Source organism: Canis lupus, chromosome 15, assembly GCF_003254725.2.
Source record: "Canis lupus dingo isolate Sandy chromosome 15, ASM325472v2, whole genome shotgun sequence".
In the NCBI taxonomy this organism is placed as follows: Eukaryota; Metazoa; Chordata; class Mammalia; order Carnivora; family Canidae; genus Canis; species Canis lupus.
Window position 1 is genome coordinate 42,386,351 of NC_064257.1, and position 26,562 is coordinate 42,412,912.

General features: G+C 48.9%; 1 protein-coding gene and 1 non-coding gene across 9 annotated transcripts in view; one reads left to right on the plus strand and one right to left on the minus strand.

The window, feature by feature from the left end:
• NT5DC3 (5'-nucleotidase domain containing 3) overlaps positions 1-26,562 on the minus strand; it is a 93,262-nt gene that overhangs the window by 27,673 nt on the left and 39,027 nt on the right. For 6 of the 8 annotated variants that reach the window (XM_049094139.1, XM_049094137.1, XM_049094138.1 and 3 more), the window contains 3 exons: positions 8,491-8,675; positions 697-771; positions 37-92 (listed from right to left, as the gene is read on the minus strand). In XM_049094139.1, coding sequence (XP_048950096.1) covers positions 37-92; positions 697-771; positions 8,491-8,675 — 316 coding nt within the window. Of the gene's footprint in view, positions 1-36; positions 93-696; positions 772-8,490; positions 8,676-17,886; positions 18,011-23,279; positions 23,485-26,562 lie in introns of those variants that run through there. The other 2 variants (XM_035698979.2, XM_049094142.1) reach the window with 2 other exon arrangements.
• LOC112654906 (U6 spliceosomal RNA) lies at positions 25,929-26,032 on the plus strand. The gene has a single exon (XR_003133457.3). It is a non-coding gene; the product is annotated as a U6 spliceosomal RNA (small nuclear RNA).

The window sequence follows — 26,562 nt, forward strand, 5'->3', positions numbered from 1 at the left end:
TTCAGGTGCATTGAATTTACCTCATGTTCCTCTTACCTGTAGACGGTTCCCAACTGGATGTAATGAAAAGCATCAATCTTCATCAGCACCGCCTTAGAGAACAAATACACAACAGGTGAGTCAAGCGCAGCAGGCTGCATATCCAGCGAGGGTTTTGCGTGTCCTCGTACACCCAATCAACACAGGTTGACATGAGAAAGCAGCACACTGCACGCATCTGCTGAGCCTGCTGGTCAGTAAAGTGCGGTGAGGCTCAGCTGGCCAAGCGTCTGCCTCTGGCTCAGGCCACGATCCTGGGTCCTGAGAGGGAGCCCACCTGGCCCCCTGCTTCTCCTTCCCCTCTCCCTATTGCTCCTACTCCCTGGTAAATAAAATCTTTAAAAAAAAAAAAAAAATGCACCGTGCAGCTTATTAAGGAGATGACTGGTCTGCAAACACAGCGTGGCCACTGGCTCCCCACCAAAACACCAGAAATGACTTCAAGAAACAAACAGTATCTTCCAAATAGCAAAACACATTCACTTTTTTCCGATACACAGCCTTTCCCAAAAGACTTTATTTATACAAAGACGCTGTCAGTGACCCGGTTCTTGGGCCCCAAAGAATAGGACGTAAATCAGCTTCCATGCTCAGTAAAGAGAAGGGCCAAGGGGACCTGGACACCATCACATGAGGAACCACGGCAATGAAACCTACCCGCTGCACATCGTAATGAAGTCCACGAATCGCAAAATTTGGGTCATACTCGTACTTCCTGATTTCCACCGGATACTAAGAAAGAAGAAAACAGCCACCGTCAGGTAACAGTGCACTAAGGTCACGGCAGGGTCTAGCTTGGTCCCCAGAAAGAAGCAGGGTGACTGTCCCTGCATAGGGGTGGAGGCACCAGGACTGAGCATGGCCAGCCCTCTGCTTTTGGACATGGTGCCTCCTTCTCAGGGCCATCTGTCCACCCCACCCTATGCACCTGCCCAGACACAGGTGAGGCCATCTGGTACTTTCTGGTATGAACCCATTCCTCAAACTACGCAAACCCCAGCTCTGCTCTCACCTGCTAGACCAGGTGCCCCACGTCCTTCCCTCCCGTCAGATCTCAAGATTAGAACCCTAGCTATCCTGCCCAGTGTACCCAGGTCCTCCGGGCCCCTCACCCCAGGGCACCAGGAGTGGGATAGAAGGAGTGTGGCCAGGTGACCTGGCTGGGGTATGCTGGGCCCAGCCTTTCCCTGCTGACCCCATGGCCCTCTGCCCTGGGAGCACAGCACTGCAGGAGGTTGCTGCAGCTCTGGACCCTCCAGCCTCATGGTAAACGGCTTTAGTCAGAACCTGGACCACTGGGGCCTGCGGTGGCCGTGTGGTCGGGCGTGGGGCCCCGGACGAAGGCTCAGTCACAATCATGGGTGGTGGGGTGCAGAGCCACCGAGACCCTTGCCCTCCACCCTCCACGCCCCTCCCCCCACAAATGACCGCCCAGCTGTCAGGTGCACAGGCCCCTGCAAGACAGGGACTGCTCATGCCAGGGCCACATTTCTTTGAAATCACATCCCACACCCAGCAGCCACCCCACACACAGCAGGCATTGCAGCCACGCAAGTGCTGACCCAGATGTCACGCAGAGCTTGCTGATCTCACAGCTGCCGAGAAACCACCAAGTGCTACTGCCACTCGGGGGCATTTCCAGGAAGTGTGAACACTGTACAGTCATGTGTTTTCACAGACTTCACATACGTCCCAGAACTGCACACACAGCATGGTCCCCCTGCTGGACGCAAGCCTGGGACTGCATACCTGTGGCACCTTGTCCTGCACCGGGGCAATGAGGACCAGGCAGGCCATGGGGAAGATGTTCAGCTCTCCCTGCAAGGTGCTTTTACAGAGCCACCTCCACCCTCGCTCTGCACACACGGCAGATGGAGGGCGTGTGCGTCCCTCTGATCCACATCCCGACAGGGGCACTCAAGGGCCATCCAGGCCCAAGAAGCTAGGTGCTTGGGCCAGGAATGTGGTCTAGGCCCACGCCTTGCCCCAGTCCCTGGCCCCATAACCAGCCCTAAACACCAGGGTGCTAGTGGAACATGCCCCCCGAGGGCCAGGTGACCACTCCAAAGATGCACGGTGACAGGGGCTGGGCTGCCACTGTCCTGAGTGGCATCGGGATGGGCATGCCGTGAGCACGGGCTTCTGGGACGTCCAACGAGGCCCCTGCTGACTCCCCAACAGGACAACAGCACAGCGACACCCAACCACACACCTGCCATGGGCCCCAGAGCCATGTGGCCTTGGGGAGCCCGTCCTGAGAAACACACGGCATCTCCCCAGTGCTCCAGAGACAGTGGCAGGGGGCGTGGGAAGGGACCAGGCAGCTGAAGGGGCCTCAGGGGCACTGGTCACCAGCACAGGCCCAGGGCTGCAGCCCCATCCTACGGCGCATCAGCCAGGGACCTGGGCCGGGTTGCAGTCTCTGAGCGTCGATCTTCCCCTTCCAAAGTAAGGGCCCAAGTTTCCTACTGGAGGTGGAAGGGGACAGGGTACAGCAAAGGACGCCGGCAGCTTGGAGCACTCGCGGGGCTCGGTCAGTACAGCCTGCAACTCCTGAATGCAGAGCAGAAGTTCAAGCCCCCCACTGGGTGTTGTGGATATTTAGAAATAAAATCTTCAAAAATTTAAAAATAAAAAAAAGATGCCCAGGAGGTATTGGGGCCGCCTCCAGCCCGCAGCCTGCACAGAACAGAAGGGAACAGAATGGAGCTGCTTCCCTCACTGGGAGCCACGGCGTGGGCTTTCCGATCCTCCTGCCCCTGCTACTCCCAGGGACTCCAGGCTCCTGCCTTCACATGCGCGGCGGGGCGGCCCCATGGGCGATTTCTAGGCTCCACTCCCACCCGAGTCGAGTGTCCCCAGACAACCTATGACGTCAACTGTCCTTGCGGTGGGGGCCCTTTCCAACACACACACACATGCACAGGCACACATGCACACATACATGTGCACAGGCATGCACACACATGCACACACACATGCACACAGACGCACATGCACACACACAAGCACACAAGCACGTAAACACACAGGCACACACGCACACATACATACACATACACATACGCACACAGACACACATGTGCATGCACACACACATACACACACACACACTTGGGCACACGCACACGCAGGCACAGCATCTCCCAGAACAACTGTCAACAATGACCTCACATCGGGGAAGCCGAAGATGCTCCCAGCAGCCAGGAGGTAACATCGTCTCCAGGAGCCAACAGCAAGATCCTGTGGACGTGTCAGTGGAGAACCTTTCCATCAGCCTGAGAAACATGACTCCGCCAACGTGTCACACACATGGCTGGTGTCTCTAAAAGCAGGAGGCACTAGGGCAGCTGGGAGCACCCGGGGTGCACTCCTTCTTCCAGGCAGCGGCCCGGCTCTGCTGGAGCACCACAGTGCCCCGACACCCGGTGCCTATGTACGTCCAGCCCTACAGATGCAGTGCCCAGGGGTCTCCGCCTTGTGTGTGCACAGCCTCGCACGTCAGTCCTGTCAGATGCAGGGCAGGAGGGCAGAACCAGACTTCTCTAAAGTCTTCACGAGATGGGAGGGCAAAACGACCCGCATCTGAGCATGGTTCTCACTTAACCGTGTCCTTCCCCAAACACGCTGAGGATGTGCTGAACACGCATCTGTGCCAGAGCCTGGGGCGGTGGCAGGAACCAGATGGGGCTGTCTCCTCCCCTAAAACGTGTCCCCTCCACCTTGAGGAGGCCATCACCAAGCCCCCAGCAGAACGCACTATGGAGCAAGGCCTACAAGAGCTCAAACATCCGGGAAACACAAGCAAGATGAGGAGCAGGGCCACAGACCACCTGGGGCAGAGGAAACACAGAGTCCTGGCAGCCAGGCAGTGGAGGGTGACTGTGGCTCCAGCAGGTGACAGGGTGACAGTAGGGGGGAGCAAGCCAGGGCCCAGCACTTCCAGAGGTCTCGTCTGTCACTCTGAGTGCACAGCCAGACCAGACCGAGTTCTGGGTCCAGGAGCCATGGGGCTGGAAAGGGATGGTGGCCTGGAGCAGACAGGTGGCTGTGAGGCAGTCGGGACACGGCTGCACAGGGTGGCCTCATCCCAGAGAGCAGAGCCTGGAGAGAAAAAAGCGACCCATGGTGTACACGCACCTCTGCACATGGCGGAAGCCAGCCTCACTGGGTAAGCCACGCAGACAACGGGTGCCCCCTGTGACACAAGCCAATGGCACTCCACCTCTGGGGCCTCCCCCTCCCCGGGCCCCCAGTGTAACCACAGGGAGATGTCAGCCAAGTCCCAAGAGAAGCCACCTGCCCAGTCAAGGTTGTCACAAACCAGGGAGTTGTGAGAAAGTGCTAAGAGAGCCCCCAGTCATAGGACAACTGAAAGTGACACAGCTCCCGCATGGGTCCCTGGAATAGGCAATGGATATCAAGTAAGAACAGAGGAAACGGGGTTCCAGGGTAAACTTCAGTCAGTGCGGGTGTTACCAACGCGCTTCTCTCGCCATGATGAAGAGACTGCGGTCAGGGGAACTGGGAGCAGGGGGACCAGGCAGGGGACACATGCAGGAATGCTCTGCGGCAACTCTGCAATCTGCCTACACACCTAAACCTCCCCTAAGATTAACAGTCTGTTAAAAAGAAAAATAGAAGAGAGCGAGCAAGAACTCACAGCGGACAGATCAGACAAGGGTCACAGCCACTGGGCCCTAGAGGTGGGGATGGACTACCACGGAATGACTGGGACCAGGACAAGGCCATGGATCTGGGGGCGGAATCAAGAACCCTTGACACTCCCCCTCTGGTCTTGGTGGACCCATGAAAGGAAAAGGTAGACATAATCATTTCCCTATATTTTGTTCTATTTTTGCAAAAACATGTTAGAAAGAAAGAAAGAAAGAAAGAAAGAAAGAAAGAAAGAAAGAAGAAAGAAAGAAAGAAAGAAAGAAAGGAAGAAAGAAGGAAGGAAGGAAGGAAGGAAGGAAGGAAGGAAGGAAGGAAGGAAGGAAGGAAGGAAGGAAGGAAGGAAGGAAGGAAGGAAAAGTGTCGTTAAGAAGGGCTAGAACTAAAAAAAAATAAAATAAAATAAAATAAATAAAATAAAAATAAAATAAAATAAAATAAAATAAAATAAAATAAGGGCTAGAACTTCTTACATTTGCTTTTTGGGAAGCTGTGGAATTGCAGACTTACTGTTCTATTGCTGTGCATCTCAAGAGCAGATGTCTTCCCATCTCTACAAGCACATTTAGTCCCTGGCAAGAAAAATGGCACCAAATTAAATGCCTCTTGGAAGAATTATTTTGTTTCATCAGAGCAAGAGAAAAATCTGCATGAGCATAATTGACTCTATTAATATGCCTGACATAATTAGTGTTATGACTGATCTCTTTTATCAGAGCAACAAACAGATGTAATGGGGCTGAATCTTAAGTGATCTTACATCCAGAAGCTTTTCTGATCCTAACGATGGCACCTCCTCTTCCCCATCTATGTCTTCTCTCTGTTCCCCCAAATTTTATACATTTTTGATCCTCAAACATTTTGTACCTTCGTGAATATTTTATTCTCATGTGAACAGAGTGGAAATGTTATTGGCCCCACAAAGAACAACCAGGAATGAAGGCAAGAACGCTCGTGCCCTGGAAACAGATTCTGCCTCCTCCTGACTCGAGGCTGTGGGCCTCATTTTCCCTGTAAGGCAGGGACAGGGGACCTGTGGGGCTAAGGCGCACACAGAGACAGCGGTGACGGCTGCCATTCCGAGGGTCCTCTACCTGCCAGCCCGTTATACATAGTGACTCACTTAATTATGACACCAACTCTGGAGCTAAAGCACCGTGAATGCATCCATGTCACAGGTGGGAACGGCAGCTCATGGAGATCAGGTGGATTTCTCCAGGTTCCCGGGAAGGTGGCGGGAAGGTGGCGGGAAGGTCAGGGCTTGTGTGCTGGCCACACAGTGCCAGAACCTGTGCTTCCAGGACCAAGTAGGAGACCCACACACTGGGCGGTGACCCGAATGACCCCCACACACATAGTATCGGCCCAGCCACCAGGACAGGATGCAGCACCCACGGGGCAGCCACTCCGTTCACTCTTCTGGGGCAGGGTGACCACAGACAGGCCACAGGGGCAGGACCCCTGGGGCTCTCACTTCGCTCTTGGGCCCACAGGGCAGGGCCAGGCCTGCCATGAGACGGAAGGGCAGGCGGCTCTCCAGCAGATGGGGAAATGTGGCTGGATGGGGCTCCACGCAGTACAGTGCCCATAGCTGGACAAGGCCGCCTGCCGGCTTCGCGGAGACGGAAAGGTCACCGCTGACAAATGTCATTCCTGCATTCTGAGTAGGGAGAAACTGAGTTGCTGATTAAATCCCTGATAATCAGAAGCAGAACGGAACAGGAAATACAGGGCATCAAATGATGAAGACCTAAAACTAATGGGAACTGGGGTAGCATTAACAAAGGTATGGTATCCAGAAGCAGGGAGGTGATGGCCTCCCTCTATTCCACATTAGTCAGACCCTACCGGCTGTGACGTCTTCCAGTCAGGGCCTCACACTAGAGACGGATAAATCAGGGCACATGCCCTAAGAAGAGTCACTAAGATGATAAACGACCAGAAAGGAGGCCAAATGAGAATGGCTGGAAACTAAGAATGACCGGGGCAGAGACATGCGGGACATGACGTGCAGCCCACTCATACAAAACACTATCCTAGGGGCCAAGTCAGGAACTCCGATCTCCTACACCCCTCCTTGGCCCTGCCCCCTCCAGCCCTCCCTGGCCCCCACCCACCCCCTGCTGACTCCCAGGCCACTCCCACCCACCCCCACCTCCCACCACACCTTCGCAGGCAAAGCCTTTCCAGACTCTGCCCACGTACCCCGCCCTTGTGTGGCCCAAGCCCTGGAGCAGGGCAGGGCAGGGAGGGATGTGCTGGGAAGTGCGCAGAGGCCCCAGCAGGGACCCCACGACTGGCTGCCCCATGAACCTGCAGCACTACGCTGCACTGCTGCACTCGCTGCGGCACTCGCGCCCCTCGACCCAGCCTCTCCGTGGCTGCTACACGGGCCATGGGGGAGTGGCCCCTGGTCAAAGCCGAGGGACTAAGCGAGGAGAGGCAGGCCCAGCAGTGAAGGTGGAGGAGGCAAGAAGGCCTCCCCACAGCGCAGGTGCCCCTGCGGAAACACGCTGGGGCCCCACACAGACCCGGCCCCGCAGAGGGTGCTCACAGCACTGGTCAGGGTGGCTCCTGGGTTCTGGCTGCAGAGACGCGCTCACTGGGCAGCACAGCGGGTCCTGCATCCTGCCTTTCCTTCCCCACCCTGGGCCCTTGCCAACACCACACACTCGAATGTTCTTTGCGGAACAACTCAAGTCAGTGATGATGGCAAAACACAGCCCATTACCGGAACAATTTCCTCTTTAACCCGAACAGGCGGCCACATTCATCGGCTTGGGGAGGAGCGCCATCCTGCTCGGCGAGGGATGAGAGCAGAAGTCCGTAGCCCTGTCCCCACTAACGCTAATTTGAGAGTCTTCTATCAAAGAGACGTCGAAAGATTTTGGGTTTTTTCTTTTTTTTGTTTTAAAGATTTTATTTATTTATTCTTGAGAGGCACAGAGAGAAAGAGAGAGAGAGAGAGGCAGAGACACAGGCAGAGGGAGAAGCAGGCTCCATGCAGGGAGCCTGATGTGGGACTGATCCCGGGTCTCCAGGATCACGCCCTGGGCTGAAGGTGGCGCTAAACAGCTGAGCCACCGGGGCTGCCCAGATTTTAGTTTTTTTTTAAGTAACCATCTTCCAGGTGCGCCTGGGTAGCTCAGCAGGTCAAGCATCTGCCTTCAGCTCAAGTCATAATCCTGGGGTCCTGAAAGTGAGCCCCGCAGGGACTCTGCTTTTCCCTCCCCTTGCCCCTCCTCCTGCTTGTGTTCTCTCTCTCAAATAAATAAAATCTTTAAAAACCAACTATATTCCAATACAAAGTCCCAGCTGTGTGACATAAACGCCCCGGAGAGCTAAGACACAGCACAGCACTCCTGTACTGCAGGCAACGGTGTCCCCGAATGTCTCTGAGGGCAGATCTTACAGCCAGGTTCACACACACACACACACACACACACACGCACACATGCACGCACACACGTACACACGCACAAACAAATAACGATGATGAAGGAGGCAGGAGGAAACTCTGGGAGGTGACAGTGTATGGCCTTGACGGTGATAGTGGTTTCACAGCTGTGTACTTATCTCCAAACTCAAGTCATACACATCAAGCATCTACAACTTTCTGTATATCAATCATACCTGGAGTCCCTTGGAATGGAACAAAATCCACTCACTCACTTAACAACACTTCCCTAAGTGACGTGTGCATGCCGACACAAGACCAGGTGCGTTCACAGCTATTGTCCAGTGTCTGGGGAAGGAGGAGACCCACCCTGCCCTCACCCGGTGCTCATTGATGAGAAGGTCCCGCGCGGCATTGAATATCAGCGTGTGAAGGTGCTTGGAGTAGAACACCAGGGTATAGTCATAATCGAAGCCATAGATTTCGATGTCCGACAGGCTCATCTCATTGTTGGAGAAAATGGCATCTGGATTCAACAAGTTGTTCATAATCGAAGGAACCAAGTCTAGGAGTAAAGAAGAACATGTATTATGCCCCGTGATGAATAAGGGTTAGTAGGATTCCTAGGAGTCACAGAGTGGCTTTATCTTGGAAACTCCACACTGCATGAGAGAAGCCACGGCTTCTCTGAGTCCAGTGGCCTAAAATGTCCCAGCCAGGCAAATCCAGAGGCAGGAGCCGGGGGCATGGGGAGAAATGGGGCCACCACTAACATGTACAGCATCCCCCCCGCCCCCAGGGCAATGACAACAATCTCAAAGTGATGATGAACACTGGCTGGACAGCACACCAAATGCCACCAGACAGGAGTTCTCAGTGGGTGTGCGGTACCGTATGTACACAGTATCTCAATAAAACTTACTAAAAAAAGAATCTTTGCTTCAACATCGCAAAAAAAACGTGTTTAGTTTAAAAAACAATACATGCTAGTTACGGATTTCAGAAACCGAGAAACCTATAGATAATTAAATTAAAAGTTAGCACCTCCAAGCTCTCTGGCACCTGCCACCGCAGGGTTCCTGGCCTTACATAATTGACGGGCCCCTGCCAGGGATGCTATTTTCTGAACATGACCACATGGCACCATGTAGATGAAGTATGGAAGCAGGATTACTTACAGGGTGACCAACAGCACTGCTTTCACACATGATCTTTCCATGAAGTTCTAACAGCCTACTGGAATTAGAGGTTTATGTTTAGGAACCGTGTTGGCAATAAAGTTTCTCTCCCTTTCGACCAACGGAGAAGAGTATGTGATGTCCTCAAGCAGGACTGCATCACTGGAAAACCGCTAAGAGCATGTCTCCGACGGCTGCCCGGAATCCCCGCTGGGGTGAAAGCCCAAGGTGTATTAATCATGTGAACATCACCACCAAAAGCTTGGATGTTTAATGTGTCATCACTCAAAATAAACATGAGGAACACGGGAAGCTTAAAACGTATTTCGACACCCTATAAAACCAGTTACAAACACGAATAATTACAAGGCAAAAGGAAAGAATGCCAAACACTCAAAGAGACAAACAGCCTGTCTGAACTTTAGACTCTGAAGTATAACTGGAAGAAGGGCCCTTGACAAAGCAGTTATGCACTTCTTCCCGAAACAGAAATAAGGGTACCGGTTTAGAAAGTGAGTTCCAAGAAAGAAAAAGAAAAAGAGAAAAAGAGAAAAAGAAAAAGAAAAAGAAAAGAAAGAAAGAGAGTTCCTTTTGGACTAATGGATGAAGACATCAAGACCATACAGGCAGAACACAGGACAGAACACAGCCCTGTTACTCAGGCCAAAGCCCTGACGGGAGCCTGGTCCCAGGGCAGCCCAAGCCTAGAGCAGGGACGCAGCTGCAGAGCTGCCCAAGCCCAGTGGACTCCATAAAGGACAAGGCATTTGGCCGTGGCTGTCTACAGTGCGCACTGCTGGTCCCTGCAGCGCGGCTCACCCTGAGCTGACAGACGCACCTGCTACCCGCCCTTCCCCGATGCATTTCTCTGGGACATCGCCACTCGCCCACATTCAGACTGTACAGCCTCAGAGAGGTTCCGCTCCTGACTCCGGGAAGAACGCCCAGGAAGGACCCAGGCCTGGCCAAACACGGCACCTGAGTTCCTTCACCAACATGAACTCATTTGGAGAAGGCTCAGGACTCCTTCTGGCCAGTCATCATCCCACTTTCCCTGCAGCCAAAGTGAACCAATGAGTCCAGTCAAGAAAATTTCTGGATGTGCAAGGGAATTTCATGGAAGAGGTATTCTTTTCTTCCAAGCTCGGATCCAACAGGATATAAAACTGGAGATGTGAGGGGCTATCTCCAAGGTCCTTTAAAAAGGCCAGTATTGGGGATCCCTGGGTGGTGCAGGGGTTTGGCGCCTGCCTTTGGCCCAGGGCGCGATCCTGGAGACCTGGGATGGAATCCCACGTCGGGCTCCTGGTGCATGGAGCCTGCTTCTCCCTCTGCCTGTGTCTCTGCCCCTCTCTCTCTCTCTCTCTATCATAAATAAATTAATTAATTTAAAAAAATTTTTTTAAATAAAAAATAAAAAGGCCAGTATTGGAAGAAAGCAAGGTCAAGAGAAGAGAAACCACCCCATGACATACCTAGATCAACTTCTGTTTGAAGCTACCAAGCTACCTCTTGGTTTTTCAATTACACAAGCCCATAAAATTTCTTTTAAAATTTTTTTTTTTTTTTTTTTGCTTAAATCAGTTTGGGTTGAGTGTTTTATTGTTTGCAGCTAAAAAGGTCCAAACTAAAAGTTTATTTAAAGCACATTCAGCCACTTGAAATTTTTACTGTCTACAAATTTTAACTTTTTAAACTGGCATTAAAGGCATTCTGCATTTATACTTTAAGCCATCTTTCCGATCTTAAATTCTCCTTCATATGCCCTACTTTCAGCTAGATGGGCAATCTACTACCCTCTGGTCTTCAGAATAGTTGAGTACCACCTTGAATTAAAATTCACATGGAGGGGATCCCTGGGTGGCTCAGCAGTTGCGCCTGCCTTTGGCCCAGGGCGTGATCCTGGAGTCCCGGGATCGAGTCCTGCATCGGGCTCCCGGTGTGGAGCCTGCTTCTCCCTCCTCCTGTGTGTCTGCCTCTCTCTCTCTCTCTCTCTCTCTCTCTATCATAAATAAATAAATAAATAAATCTTTTAAAAAAAATTCACATGGAATATTCAGTCTCTCTCATCTAACTACAGAAACACTGCTTAACTACATTAAAGGACTGTCAGGGAAGATTTCCCTTTATACTCTGCTGCAGGGCGCTGGGGCAGCTCAGCGGTGGTGTCTGCCTTCGGCTCAGGGCATGACCCCAGAGGTCTTGGGATCCCTTAGAGGATTTTCTCTTAGCAAACTCCTCAGTTACAACTTCCTCCTGTCAAGCAAGGCTTGGCCAAAGATAATTCTACTGACATTTATGGAAAAAAATGTTAATTTGTCCTAATGCAATTGATAGGTTAGGAACAATTTGACCATAATGCAAAAAGTTCAGATTTATGTTGAGAATGTTCTGTTTAGTGCCAACAAACATGATTTAATCTGGTTGTGAACACTCAGTATGGCTTCTGCTAATAAGTAGGTACAGTAAGGGGAGTAAGAACAGAGCAAACAGTGTGACTTGAGGTTGATGATTCCAAGGGGCGCTACTTACTACTGGACCTTAGAGATATGAATCCAACTGTTTTTAGCCAGAAACTATGTTCTCTAGGATCCCTAGTTTCGCTAAGAACCATTCAGTTGTAAATCCCTTCTACTTCTTTTTTTTTTATGATTTTTATTTATTTATTCATGATAGACACGGAGAGAGAGAGAGAAAGGCAGAGATACAGGCAGAGGGAGAAGCAGGCTCCTTGCAGGGAGGCTGATGTGGGACCCGATCCTGGATCCTGGGGTCACACCCTGAGACAAAGGCAGATGCTCAACCACTGAGCCACCAAGGCATCCCAATCCCCTCTACTTCTGCAGCAGTCCCCATAGATGCAGGGACAAAACCCAGGGACCCAGGTGTCCCTTTCACTATGAAGGGGGTTACCTGCCAGCACAACGCAACCTCAACTCTGAGGGAAGAAATGACTCTTCCCCACATAACTCCTGCATCCTTCTGGGACCCTGTGCCACCCACTCCAGCCCAACTGGCAGTCCAACGAGGACATCACATTCACCCCGGGCCACTGTTTCCACTGATGTGGGGGGAACCTGCGTCAAGTCAGCTAACCCACAGTCCTTCCCTTCTTCCTTTGTCTTTACTGTGCAGCTTTACTGAGATACACGATGGATGTATAAGCAATCACACGTGAAGGATGCAGTTCCACGAGGTTCGACGTATGTACACACCTACGAACCAGGGTCCCGATGATGCTAAGTGTACCTAACACCTCCACACATTTTGTCATGCCCCTGTGAATGCCAGCCACCCTCCCCAAGCCCGACTATTCCCCAGCAACTGCTCTTCTACTTTGGATCAGATTTGTTTTCATTCTCCAGAGTTTTCTACATATAAGATCATCAGCACACAGGATTTTGGTCAACTGGTTTTTCCACTTACTCACCTCTCAGGAACTTTTTCAGTAAGCACCTCCTGCACACCTACCATGTGCCAAGCACTGCACAGGGAGATGTGCAGGGACTGTATGTGAGCAGATGACAAGGCACCAACTTGGTAGGGATCGACATCACAGGCAGCAGGGGAAGCCAAGAAATGGCAAAAGCACACAAGACATGAATTCAGCACAGCTCCCTCTCCAGAGGAGGTGGCAATTCAAAAGTCATTTTTATAGCATCTATAAATCTAAAAAGCAGCTTTCCTTTCTCTACTAGTTTAGACATTCTGCATCATCTCCAAGGAAAAGTAATCCATGACAAATACAATTACTCATCCAAATAATTAACAATGTGTGTGACATTTACACTACTCCTACCAAGAGTTAAAATCACATCTTAATTACTCTGTAAATAATATTTGTCATTCTGACTGCTCAGTAGAAATCCACCATGTGTCCTGAAGTTCCAAAAATCTAACCACATGTGACTACATCTGAAATAAAATTACATACGATAACAGTTTAAGGACAACCTAATCTTAAGTCATTTAATAAAAAAAAAAAAACTTAGGGGCACCTGGCTAGCTGAGTGGATACAGCATGCGACCCTCCAGCTCAGGGTCATGCATTCAAGGCCCACATTGAGTGTGGAGCCTACTTAAAAAAACAAAAACAAAGCCTGACTGCTCAAAAGAAAAGTACTTTTTGTTTCATGGGAGAAACTTCTTAGAAAAAGAAAATTGAGCCATATCAAAAGATGAAATGCTAGGCAAGCTATCAAGAGCTTTCATCACTGTATGGAGACAGTAGAAGAGGAATAACCATCAATGTCCTCCATACACCATGGCATCAGGTACTTCTCACCTTGGGTCACGGTCACAAGAACTCCCTAAGGTGAACACCGCTACCCACTGTTTGCAGATGAGACGTTATGTAAGGCCAAGTCGCTCAGTTATCAGACAGTACAATGTAGGTCAAGTGCCTGGCAGGGTACTTGGCTCACGGCAGGGGCTTCCTGAATGTCAATGTCGGTCCCCTCTCCTTCCCTCATCCAGTCACCTAATATTTTCCCTAGCCTGGCATAATCTGGGAAACCACACCCTCAGATTGTCTCCTGGGATCAACGAAGGTCAAACTACTTTTCTAATAATCCCTAAACATGGCCAGCAGCATTAGGACATGCACATCCCAATCCCCAGAATCTGTGAAGACATCATCTTTACGTGGCCGAGGGGAATTAAGGTCCCAGGTTATAAACGGCTGACTTTAAAATAAAGATTAAGCTAGTTTACCTCAAGGTGGGGGTATGGGGGCTACTCACTGGGGTAAAGTGTAGACAAGGTAGGCAGATGGTTCGGCATCACAGTGATGTCATGTGGAAAAGGCCCCACTGTCCACTGCTGGCTCTGAAAATGAAAGGGACCATAAACCAAAGAATGCTGGAAGCTTCCAGGAACTGGGAAGGGCACAAAGGCATTCTGCATTGGAGCTCCAGAAAGGAACAGAGTCCTGCCAGCACCCTGATGGTAGCCCGGCAAGGCCCACTTCACACTCATGAACTCCCAGACTAATGGATGTGTGGAGTGTAAGTCACTATGTTTGTAGTGATTTGTCAAAGGAACAGTATGAATTTAATAGATTATCTGCCTCCTTCACTCGTCTGTTCTCACCCATCGACAGCAGAGCATTCGAGGCTACATGGTGTCTGACACCTCAATGAACAGAACCAGATCTGAGGCTCCAGCCATCTCCCATGAATTGAGATGTAGCAGAAATCTGCAAAGATGTGGAACTCTGACATTCTTTCAAAGTTCTTTTATTTTGGCAAATAGCTGCCTTTCATAAAAAGTGTGTCATTTATGTTAGTAGGTAACAGATTTATTGTTATTTTAAATGAAGTGGGGAATACCTATTTTTTAAAATCCCTCATTTTTAAATTTCTAATATAGTCACTATCAGTATAATCTATATAAACAAAAACACTTTGGGATCTTCAGTAATTTTAAGTGTGTAAGAGTCCTGGGAACAAAACACTGGAAAATTGCTACCCTAGCTTCACCTGCCTTGCTCACTATTACAATGAAAGTAACTCTCGCACCTAGACAACATCCAAAAAATACTGTTAAATAAAATGGATACTCAAACAACATTCTGATACCAAATGTAATCATGTTTCTCAAGGTTTTCCTGCTCAGAGAGATCACAAGAAACTTTCCAGGTAAGCCCAATGTCACCAACAGAGGTTCATCTTGGAGAGTTACATCTTTACACACAAATTGAAATTTTATTCAGGTTTATGTATCAACATCCTATAAGTACACTTATAAGTACACTTAATATAAAACAGTTCCAAAAAAATAAAGATAAAAATAAAACAGTTCCTCAAAACCCTAGTAAACTGAAAACAATGAGTTTCTCAAAGTTCAGAACCAACCTACCTAAGTACAAAAATATCCTACCTAGCTGATATACCTAGCAGTGGGCCTCTCTCTCACCTACTAAAACGTGCAGTATCTAACTTAAAAAATAAAAGGAAAAAAATACTACCTTTTTCCTCCTAAGCACTGACTGATCATGTGCAACAGGAACACAGAGAAGCTCTGGAGGAAAGCAGTGAGTGGCCCCATCAGTTAAGTGTCTGCCTCCATGCAGGTCGTGATCCCAGGGCCCTGGATCGAGCCCCACATCAGGCTCCCTGCTCGGTGCAGAGCCTCTCTCTCCCTCTACCTTCCCCCTGCTTGTGCTCACTCACTCTCGCTCTCTCTCTCTCTCTCAAATAAATAAAATATTTTTAAAAAATATGGGGGAGGCTTTTTTTCCTTCTTTTTTCCTTAATCTATAAACATATCTCGTCAACACGGAAACAACAAAGTCAGGCCCTGGGTGAAAGGTCCCGTCCCACAAACGATCCCAGCCTGAGTGTCCGGGTATCCTACAGAAGCCCCAGGCTCGGCAGCGCAGGGCAACTTATGCCCCTCACTCTGAAGCAGTGGGACCACAAGTGGCTCCTATAGTTCACCCTCAATGGTTCACCTTCACAGGGACAGCCACAAAGCAACCTGAACGCAAAGGCGAGCTTCCAAAGCGATGAAGTCAAGGGGAGGACAGTGACGACACAGGATCACCACTTAAGCAGCTATCATATGGGACAGGAATTAGAATTACTCTGTGACTCAAGCCATCCAAAATAAAATTGGCAGCCTTCTGCTCACACGGCAAACTCAAGCAGATGCCAGATGGCTGCTAATAAGAGCCATGGAAAAAGGAATTCCTCCTTCCAGCAAAGCACTGGACGCTATGACTTCCAAGGGATCCTCCAGTTCTCTTCCTAGTTTAGAAATTTCTTTCCTACCTGAAAATGTGAAAATTATTATGTGGCATGTTTTTCTCTGAAGTCTCTTTGCTACTTTTTCCTGTGGCCACAGATCTTCAGTATCATAAAGAAAACAAAAGAAGACATTTAAAGAATACATGTTAAGATTTTTATGACGCACAGAAAAGTATAAAGATAAATACATTATTATTAAAAAAATTTATTATTAAAAAAAAAGATAAATACAAAGAACACCTACATCCCTACCACCAGCTTGGGAAATGAACCTCTAAATCTTCACCCGCCTTCTCCTCCCACCAAAGAGGTAACCACCACCCTGACTCCGATGTTTATCATTCCCCTACATGTGAGACTTTTAGCACATGCATGTGTATCCCTGCAAGTGACCTACGGTATCTGTTACGGATTTTCAAACCTTTAAGAATTGGTATTCATCTGCAACCTGTTTGTTGTCTTATATATACACACACTCAGCCTGGTTTTTGTGACAGTCATCCATGCTGACATCTAGGCACAGCTCTTGTTCAGGAGATGGCATACATTTCCTGTAAAGATTCTGAGCTGTGTCCGTGGACCACATATTCTGTTGCAACTACTCAACTCTGGCGTCAGCGCACAAAAGCTTGGTTTTTATACTGTTGTATTTATTTAGACTTACTCACATAGCTACCAACATCTTGGCTCTCCATTTGCGCTTGGGCTGAAGATCTAGCCATCCAGGGAGAATTTACATCGACTTCTGTCAGAAATCCCAGAACATCATTACCTTGGGACCACTTTTAGTTAACTTCTCAGTTTGAAATTACCCGACATGGCAGGCAGACCAAATTCAAACCCAAGTCCATGAGAGAACTAGCCTGTGATGATGAGGCCACAGAGAGACCTCCATGCACTGCCCCCCCAACACTGGGAGAAATTCAGAGTAGAGACCAAGACAGACCAGTTTCCCTACTATCTTCCTGCCTGGAAGGCAGCTCTGTGTGGGTCTGGATTTACAGGATTCAAAGAGAGACACAGAGACACAGGCAGAGAGGGAGGCAGAGACATAGGGACAGAGTATGTGTCTGTGTTCTGTCCCAGCAGGCACAGCCAATAACACCCACCAAATAACTGCTCCAGGATGGTAACACCTTCAGCCTGCTCACCATCCTTCATTTTTAGTCCCTGCTGTTTCACTTCAGTTTTTCAAAGCTCAGCTCTACATAAGAATGTTCTTTGTAATTTTTTCAGCATGTACATATTCTTTACAGAAAAGGTTTTTAAACTATCCATCTAGTCTACCAGATTGCTGAGCCCCAAATCCAAAAGAACAAGTCTAAAATACAGAGGACATGAGTGCTTCTACGTGTCAGAAGCTCAACGAACAACTGGTTTCTAAGCCCAGGAAAATAGATTCCCCGGCCCTCGCCCTGCATCTGCTGAATCGGAGCCCCCCGGGTCAGGGCCTCAGCATCCCCTTTTGAAACAAGCCCCCAGGTGGGTTTCACATGGCTTGCAGTTGCAGAACTACTGAATTTTTGTAAATTCTACTTTCCTTCGAAAGCTGGCAACGTAATTATCATTTAATCTCCTCTTTACACGTTATCTCCTGTCGCTTCTTTTGCGTTGCCCAGGATGCCCTGGCAAAGGGGACAATGAGTTCCAGACTTCAAGCCCACCCACTGCCAGCGTCCCCAGCCACCTCCGCAACAGTCACAGAAACCCCAACATTCACACGTAAAAATGGCACAGACCCAGGCTGACTTCTGATCTGATATGCAAACTTTCACCCAGAACAGAGTCCCCTGTTTTCAACCTTCAACCTCATTCAGCAACCCAGCACCTACCCAGGGCAGCCCCTTACCTGCTCCTGTAAGATAACAGGGTTCAACGAGCACCGGGTTCACCAGCGGAGGCTGAGATGCTGCAGAAATCCCCTGAAACCATGCACGGAACAGCCTGTGTGTGCTCATGCTGCAACTGTTCAATCTGCATGTTCTTCTAAACGCAGGGCACACAGCCTCCTCCGATGTTCGAAGGCACCCTGACCCCCTTACTCTGTAGCCCTGTTACAAAGAGAAAGCCTAACAAGGGTGTACATTACTTAATACCTCTGGGTATTATCAATGTACATTCTTGTTATACATATTGTTTGAACCTCCAAAGGGCAGTCTCTAGAACATCTATTTTGAGCTATTATCTCAAAAAGGGGGTTTCATGGTAGACTTACTTGGAGAGTGCTCCACCCCAACCCTCCTTCTTGGGGAGTCGTGCATTTTAAAGGCTCTGATAAGCCTACCTGCAAGAAGGTCTTTTTAACACATATATTTTCAACATTTCCTGAAGATGGTGGAACACAGTCTGAGAAACACTAGACTCATCTTAAAGTTATCTCGTTATTATTATGGTGTTTCCTTAACTCACTGCAGTTCCTCAAGGGAACGGTTTGCATTTTACATTTATTCTATATAAACTAAGCTCATATCACTGTCCTATACATAGTCCTTACTAAATACACAATTTTTGAACAAAAGTTAAATGCTCTCAATAAAGAGCTCTGAATAAATCCATCAACACCCTGTAAAAGCTTCTAACACTTCCCATTAATCCCCCTACTTCTTTCCACAAGTTAATACACTTCACAGCCCCAGCTAAGCAGCCAAACAATCTAAACAGCCCAGGCCGAGAGGGTATGTGAAGGTTCCCATGGGGACCACTGGGCACCCCAACGCTTGGCCGAAGAAGCCCCCCCAGGCAGCAGCAATGCTTCCATCCACACCTCTGTGGCAGCCAAGGGCTCAGTCCAAAGAAGACGCATACAAGGTGCAGCGTAACAGGAAAGAAGAGACCACACACAAATAGATCCAACCCTCTAAACTATAATCGCACAATGATTTCTTAGCATTGCCCATTTTAGGACAAAGTTTCTTAACCTTGGCATTACTGACATTCAGGGCTGGATTATTATTCGTAGGGAAGTTGTTCTGTGCATTGCAGGCTGTCTAGCAACATCTCCGATCCCACACAGCAGAGGTCAGCAGAATCCCTGCCCCCAGGTGTAACCCGACATTGCCACATGCCCCCACCCCCCCGACTGCAGCTGAGAACCACAGTTCCAAAGGAAACTTTTGCTGGAGGTTATAAACCAGTACTTTTTTTCTTAAATATATGTAGACCACTCCCTTTATGCTGAGTTTGACACAGGAAGCATATTATAATCCCCCAAACCCCAAGTTAAAAAAATAAAGGAAGACATTCCAAATGAGGAACATTCTACAAAGTAAGTGACCATGTCTCCTCAAAACAGTCAAGGGAATCAAAAACTATCACAGGTGGGAGAAGCCCAAGGAGACGTAAGGACTAAGTGTAGCATGCTCTTCAGAGTGGGATCCTGGAGCACAAAGGACATTAGGTTGAAAACTAGGGAAATGTGAATTAAACATAGACTTCAGTGAAAAGTAATACATATGGACATAACGGATATTGGTTCACTGACTGTGACAAATGTGCCATTCTCATGAGAGGTTAATTGTAGGGGAAACCGTGATAGGGTTTAGAGAAACCACACGATTTTTCTGTATATCTAAAATTGATTTAAAAAATAAAGTCTATTTTTAAAACTTTTTAAAAATAAAAATGGAGTTGGGGCAGCAGTCAGCTAAGCGTCCATGACTTCAGCTCAGGTCATGATCTCAGGATCATGAGATCAAGCCTCGTGTCAAGCTCCACGCTGGGCGTGGGGCCTGCTTGGGATTCTCCCCCTCCTCCCCCTCTACCCCACTCGCACATACTCTCTCTCACTCTAAAAAAACCAACAAACCAACAAACAATTAAAATAAGTAAAAATGGAGGAAAAAAAAAAAAGAAGTGTGGGAGAAAAAGGGTAAAACAAGGAGTAAAAATCATCTCCTCCTGGAGTAGGCTTCATCCTGGGAAACCCTTCAAAGGGAACATACCTGAGCAGATTGTTTGGATGAGGCGAGAGATTCAATTACCAGAAAGCAGTAATCAGAAAATGAGGGGAAAGAAATTACTTTTGTCTCTTGTTAGTTAAAAAAAAAAACATAAGACTACACATTTTTGTCTGAGCATCAATACTTTTTTGTGACCCCTACTCCTGTAGACAGCCCCGCAGGGGTCAGCGCACCCTGCACAGCTGAGCAGCTGTCGGCTCTGTGCCCAAGCCCCAGCTCTGTTTCATCCCCAAGCTGCTGTTGAGCTGCTGCTCATCTGCCCCTGACCAATGTCCCCATCCGTGGGACGGGGCTGGTCACCACAGGCCCCTCCCTCCCACTCCGCCCATCTGTGCGTCCCCAGCCTTTCAGCCCTGCCAGGGCTGCACAACCCCACTGACCCGGGGCTTGGTGCTCTCACATACAGCCCAGTGGCTTTGGCACCGCCCAAAGGGGAGACAACAGAGGAGTCAGGGGAAAGTGCCTGTGCTCCCCAGCGGGCCCCAGGAGACTTGCAGTACTGCTGGGGGCAGAAGATGGGGGTGGCACACCCCAACACCTGATGCGCAGACCCATCACACACCATCCAGCCCAGTGGCCTCCTTCTGCGGAGAGAGACAGCGAAGCTAGAGAGGTTGGGCTTGTTCACTGCCCCGGCCTGAGGGGACCTAGACCCCAGAGCTAACTAACCACCTCCACCTCTCGCCAAGCATGTGTCTGAAACTGGAAGTCATTTAGTAACCTGAGGGGACCTAGACCCCAGAGCTTAACTAACCACCTCCACCTCTCACCAAGCATGTGTCTGAAACTGGAAGTCATTTAGTAACCGATAATAATAGCTACCAACACTGCACATCTACTGGGTGCCAGGCTGGTGCTGACTGTCCCCACATGACCCCCAGGTAATGCTCTGAGGTCGGAGCAGGAGGTAACCTGCACCTAAGATCTGGTGTAATTAGGTCCCAAAAATCTCCTTTGAGCTGTCATACTCCAAAATTTCACTTGGATCATCACACCCCAAAACCCCAAACCCAAATTCTGGCCTGATGCTCATCTTTCTCACCCAGCACTTCAGCTGTCTCACTCGCCTTCCACACATCTTGCATGGATGGCTTCATTCATTCCTCACCAAACCCTACAACGTGGCACTACTACCGCCATCCCCATTTTACAGACCATGAAACTGAAGCTTCATGAAGAATGGCAACAACTGCTGCCTGTAGCTTCTTATGAAACTAAATGTACAATTACCATTCAACCCAACAATGGCATTTGGAGAAATGAAAGCACATGTTCACACAAAAACCGATACACAAATGTTTACAGCACATTTGTAATACTCAAAAACTGGGAGCTACCTAAATAGCCTTCAGTGAGTGAAGTACGATTAAATGGTTCACTACAGTTTAAAAACAAAAAAAGGAGGCTAAATTGCGGTACATCTCCCTGTGGAGCACTACTCAGCAATAAGAAACGCACTCCAGATACAATACACACAACCAGCTGGACAACTCTCCAGGGAATTATGCTGAGTTTAAACAGCCAATTCCAAAAGGTCACATACTGTAAGACTCCTTCTGTAAAGCACTTTGGAAATGCCAAAAATCTTTGAAATGAAGGACAGATAACACCTTAGAGATCAGAGAAAGCATCTGTAAGGAAGTGAATGTGGCTACAGAGATAATAGGAGAGATCCTTGTTGATAGCTGCTCTGTATCTTGACTGTAGGGCTAGATTCTTGAACCTGTTTGTGATAAAGCCATATAGAACTAAATATGCAAACACAAGTAGAAATGGAGGATGCTGAACAAGATCTGTGACATGTATCAGTCTCAAAATGGCTTCAGATACTGTATCACTCATTGTTTTGCAAGATGTTACCACTGGGAGAAACTGGGTAAAAGGTATCCCAGATTGCCCTGTATTAATTTTTATGGCTGCATATAAATATACAGTTATCTCAATTGAAAATTCCAATTAAAAAAAGTCTCACAAAGGTGAGCTAGATGATCTATATTTCTTCTAAGATCTGCAATGTCTGTCTGCAAAGCCAATCTTCTTTCCATTGTACCACACAACCACTTCAAAAGATGGAGCAAAATTAACTCAGCAAAGGAAAACTGAGAAGCCCTATTTCACAGAATTCTGTATTGCTTGCTTCTTTGAGTCCCCTCAGAAAATCATCCCAATTGGTGAAAATAAGCCCCGTGCTTTCTTTCATCAAACTTCTGACTTCTGGCAAGAAGACTGAAAATGTGATCTTACCCAATGTTCCCTCCCACCAAATACTCTCCTTATCTCCACTTGCCACCTCCACCCCATCTCGCTCCCAACATCGATACGACTATTTCAATCCTAAGTCTTCCCTGAAAGAAGCAGCACTGATGGCTTTGGCCCTTACAACAGCTCCCAGATGGTCAGCTGCCTCAGGAAGGTAGGGCAGCACAGGAAACAGGATGGGGAGTTCACAGCTGAGACAGACCCCAGCTCAAGGTGTGACCTTGGCCAGGTTCCATACACGTGGGTTTCTGCTCTTCCCATCTATAGGATGGGGAAGTGGCACCTTCCCTCCCAGGTATGAGGAATTCAGGGAGATAATCCAAGTGCCCGGCCTGGTATTTACTTGGGCCTCTTCCCGCCTCTGCCCATTTCCACCAGTAACAACAGAACCAAGCTGATTTTATGTTCACCTGGCAACTAAGCAGTCACTCCCTGGAACCACCCCCCTCACTTAGGTTAGGAGATAAAACAGGACACTCTCAACTTGAGACCTCTCCTATTTCAAACATAGCGACACACAAGCACCTACGCAACACAAGAAAGGAAAATCGCCCCTGGCCAGAGGCTCTGCACGGCTCCAGGGGCACTCGCCGCCCGCCCGGCTCCGGCTGCTCCTATCATTACTGTTTGTCACTAACAATACCTAACGGGGCGTGGGGGTGACTGTCTCCCAAGCGATGCCCCTGGAGACCAAGGCGCTTCTAATGCAGATTTCCAGCCGAAAATCGCAAGAAGGTATGAAACTGCTTTCCCTACCGGAGAAAGGCGAGCCTTGCAAAGTTACTGGAGGCGTTCTCCACGCCTCCCGGAATCGCACTGCAGCGGAGGGAGATGCCGCCGCCGCCGCCGCCGGGACCGAGGGGGACCGAGGGGGCCCGAGGGGGCCCGAGGGGGAGTCACGGTCGGAATGCCCTGCAGGTCAGCGGCAAGCGGCGCGGGTCCGCGGGGCCCGCTTCCGCGCTGGCCGCCGACCGCCTGGGTCGGGCCCGGGCCCCGCAGGCTCCGGGGGCGCCGCCGCACTCACCGCGCGTGCCCCGCTTCGCCTCCCGGTAGCGCTCCCACAGGTAGCCTTTCATGTCCGGAGCCGTCCCGGGCGCCGTACACACGGGCCGCCCCCGGGCCGCACCCCCGCAGCCGCCCAGCAGCACCGCCGCCGCCCGCGCCCCGGCCCCCCGGGCCAGCGCCGCCGCCGCCGCCGCCGCCGCCGAGGCCATGCCGGCCGCCGAGCCCCTGCCCGCCCAGGCCCTGCCCGCCGCCGCTCCGCCGCGAGAGGCGCCAGCAGCCCCGCCCCGCCCGCCCCGCCCGCCCCGCCGCGCTCTGCAGGCGCCTCCCTGCGTCCGAGCACGTGGCGGCGGCGCGGCCCACCCCTGTGGCCGCCGTAGGGGCGGGGCTGCCGCGGGGCGGGGCCTGGGCTGGGGCGGGGCGGGGCCTGGGGCGGGGCGGGGCGGGGTCCCGCCGGGCCCGGAGGGGGCTGGTCTATGAGGGCCCTGGAGCCCTGGGTTGGGTCCTTCCGGTGCCGCCCGTGACGGGGCAAGTGGACCGAGGTCCCACGAGTGGGCTGATACGCGTGAAGGTCATCCCCCCGCCCCCGCCCACTGCAGAACCTAAAAGGCCAGTGCCCCCTCCAGGGATCCCTGCTCCTGCTCCTGCTCCTGCTCCTGCTCCTGCCTACGCTCACCTGGGCGGTGCACCTGTCCTCCCTCAAATCTGCGAGGCTGGCCGCAGGTGAAGACTGATGCGGCCCCCCTGGAGCCCAAGCCAGTGGTTACTGTGGTTACTGATGAAAGGGGGTTGGGGATAACTCCCAAGGCCGGCACATTGCCTGGGAGACCCGGCAGCCGTGCGTGAAATAGGGAACGATTTAAGGCCACCCAAGCATTCACAGAGGCTTAGGCTGTTGGCTGGAGGGGCCAGAAGATGCTTCACGAAACAAACTGGCCTCTGCGTTAGGCCCTGACAGGTAACAGCCACTGCTCGGTGAAGCCCTGCTGTGCGCAGTATCTCATGCAGGCCTCTCAGGAGTCCTGAAAAGCAGGCGCTGGGATTTCTACCGTTTTATATCTAATGTGACTGGGGCTTAGAGAAGTGAAATCATTTTCCTGGGGTCACATAGCTGAACCCATTCTTCCATTTGGCTTCCTAACATAGTATGTAGGGTTTAGTTGGGTGATAAGGGAGCCAATAAGTAATCCTTAACAGTTAATGGGTAACAAATCACTGATGAGCGGCAATGGAAATGTTTAAAATAAATATCAAATCCACAGGCTCTGGTACATTACATTTACTTATTGGTTTATCCCAATTTATCTTTCTTATTCATGTTTCACAAAATTAAAGGTTTGGTGATAGCAATTATAAATTTTGTTTACATGGAAAAATCAATTCATAAATGCAAAATAAACTATAGCAAGGTAAAAGTAACACAAGTAGAACTTTAATTACACTGCTTCAGCATTTTTTAGATATGGAAGCCTGTGAGGTCAACAATCTTCTACCTACCATACAAATGTGAATCACTACACAATTATTCTTTTTAGCTGCGATCTGTTACAGTATTTTAAAGAGCTAAAAAATCAAACCCTAAAAATCAAAACCCTAGACTTTATCATCACCTATAAGAGTTATAAGAGGAAATATCTCATCAGAGTTCTAAGTAAAGACAACCACAAAAAAGCGCATGATCATTTTTATACTTTATTAGTATCATTTGAGGTCTTCAACTTTTTGGTTTCAAACTGAGATCTTCTCTGAAAAAAACTCTTCTAGGAAATTGAACTGTAATCTGAGCTATGAAAAAGCCACTTTTCCAATATGAGCTCAGACATGGATTCCCAGGGATTATTTGTGCTAAGAGACCATATTACCAAGGGATGCCAGTAAATTGTGGTGGTTTGGCCTTTTCCACTTGTGCCTTTAGCTGACAAAATCCTTTGCTGTAAAATATTTCCTACCCCATCCATTTTACCCAAAGATAAAATCTTAGAGGAATAATCTTTCTTTTTCATCAAGGCTTCTTTCTCTGGGCCATTCCATAGTTCAACATTATTTTGTATCTTCCATCAGGGCTTCTCCTCAATAGAAATGGAAATAATGGGTCTCAAGACCTTTTTCCCTTTTCCAGAAGCACACTTTGATTTATCTCTAACTGTATGAGACGCCAAGCCCATGCTTTTAGCTCTCTGCAGCGTATGTGCATTCATGCATATTGCAGAGCTCACTGTGTTAGAACTCTGAGCGCTATGGTAGTTTAATTTAAGCAAGTGCTCCCACAATGAGGTGCCATTCCTAGAACCCTCAGAATATTGCCGGCTCAGGCCTTGAGGCCAACATCTCCTACTCCTGATCCACTCGATTTCCCTCAGAAGTCTGCAAAAGATCAAAAATCATCAAGAGGTCACAAATCTAATGTGAATAGCCAAAAGTATGTTTCTTTTTGAGACACAGAACAGAAACTCACTGCAGGATTCCATGGATTGATGAATGAGAAGATCCCAGGTAGGTCGCCCTTAAATCAAGTGACCTGTACAAATAGCCCACTGCTTTAGTCGTGATATGATGACCGGAGTCATTCATCAATAACTGACCTTCTGGATATTTGAAAATAAAAATATTAGAATTTTTTAAAAGTACTCCTGGTTTCACATAAGAGAAGGATAAAAAAAAATTATAAAAGATGGCATTGGGAGCACATACACTAAAATTGTAATGATACACAGATGATTAGTATGGCCCCTGCACAAGGATGACGCACAAATTCATGAAGCATCCCATATTTAAAAAAAAAAAAAAAAAAGATAGCATTGGAAATCATCTATTGTAATACTCCTGCCAAAAACACTTAACCTAAGTCTAATTATAAGGAAACAATCAGGTATGAATTGATAAGACACTGAGAAGGCGGGAGGCAGTGGGGGGGGCAGTGGGGGGCAGGGTAGAGTAGAGCCTGACCTAGACTCTTCAAAAATGTCAATGCCATAAAAGATAAAACAAGCCTACTTAAGGTTATAGGCTAAAAAAAAAAGAAGACAACAAGATGCAATGGAAGACCCTACACAGGATTCTGGATCAAAAAATTAACAACTATAAAGAACATTTACCAGAACACTCAGAGACATTTGGATACAAACTACACATTAGATAAGTAGCCTTATGCAATGGTTAGATTTTCTAGGTTTGACTGTTGTATTGTGCTCATGTAGAAAGGTCCTCATACTCAGAAAACACAAGCTGAAGCATTTACAGATGTAAGTATCATATCAGCAACTAACACTCAAATAGTTCAGAAAAAAATATATGGGTAGACGTGT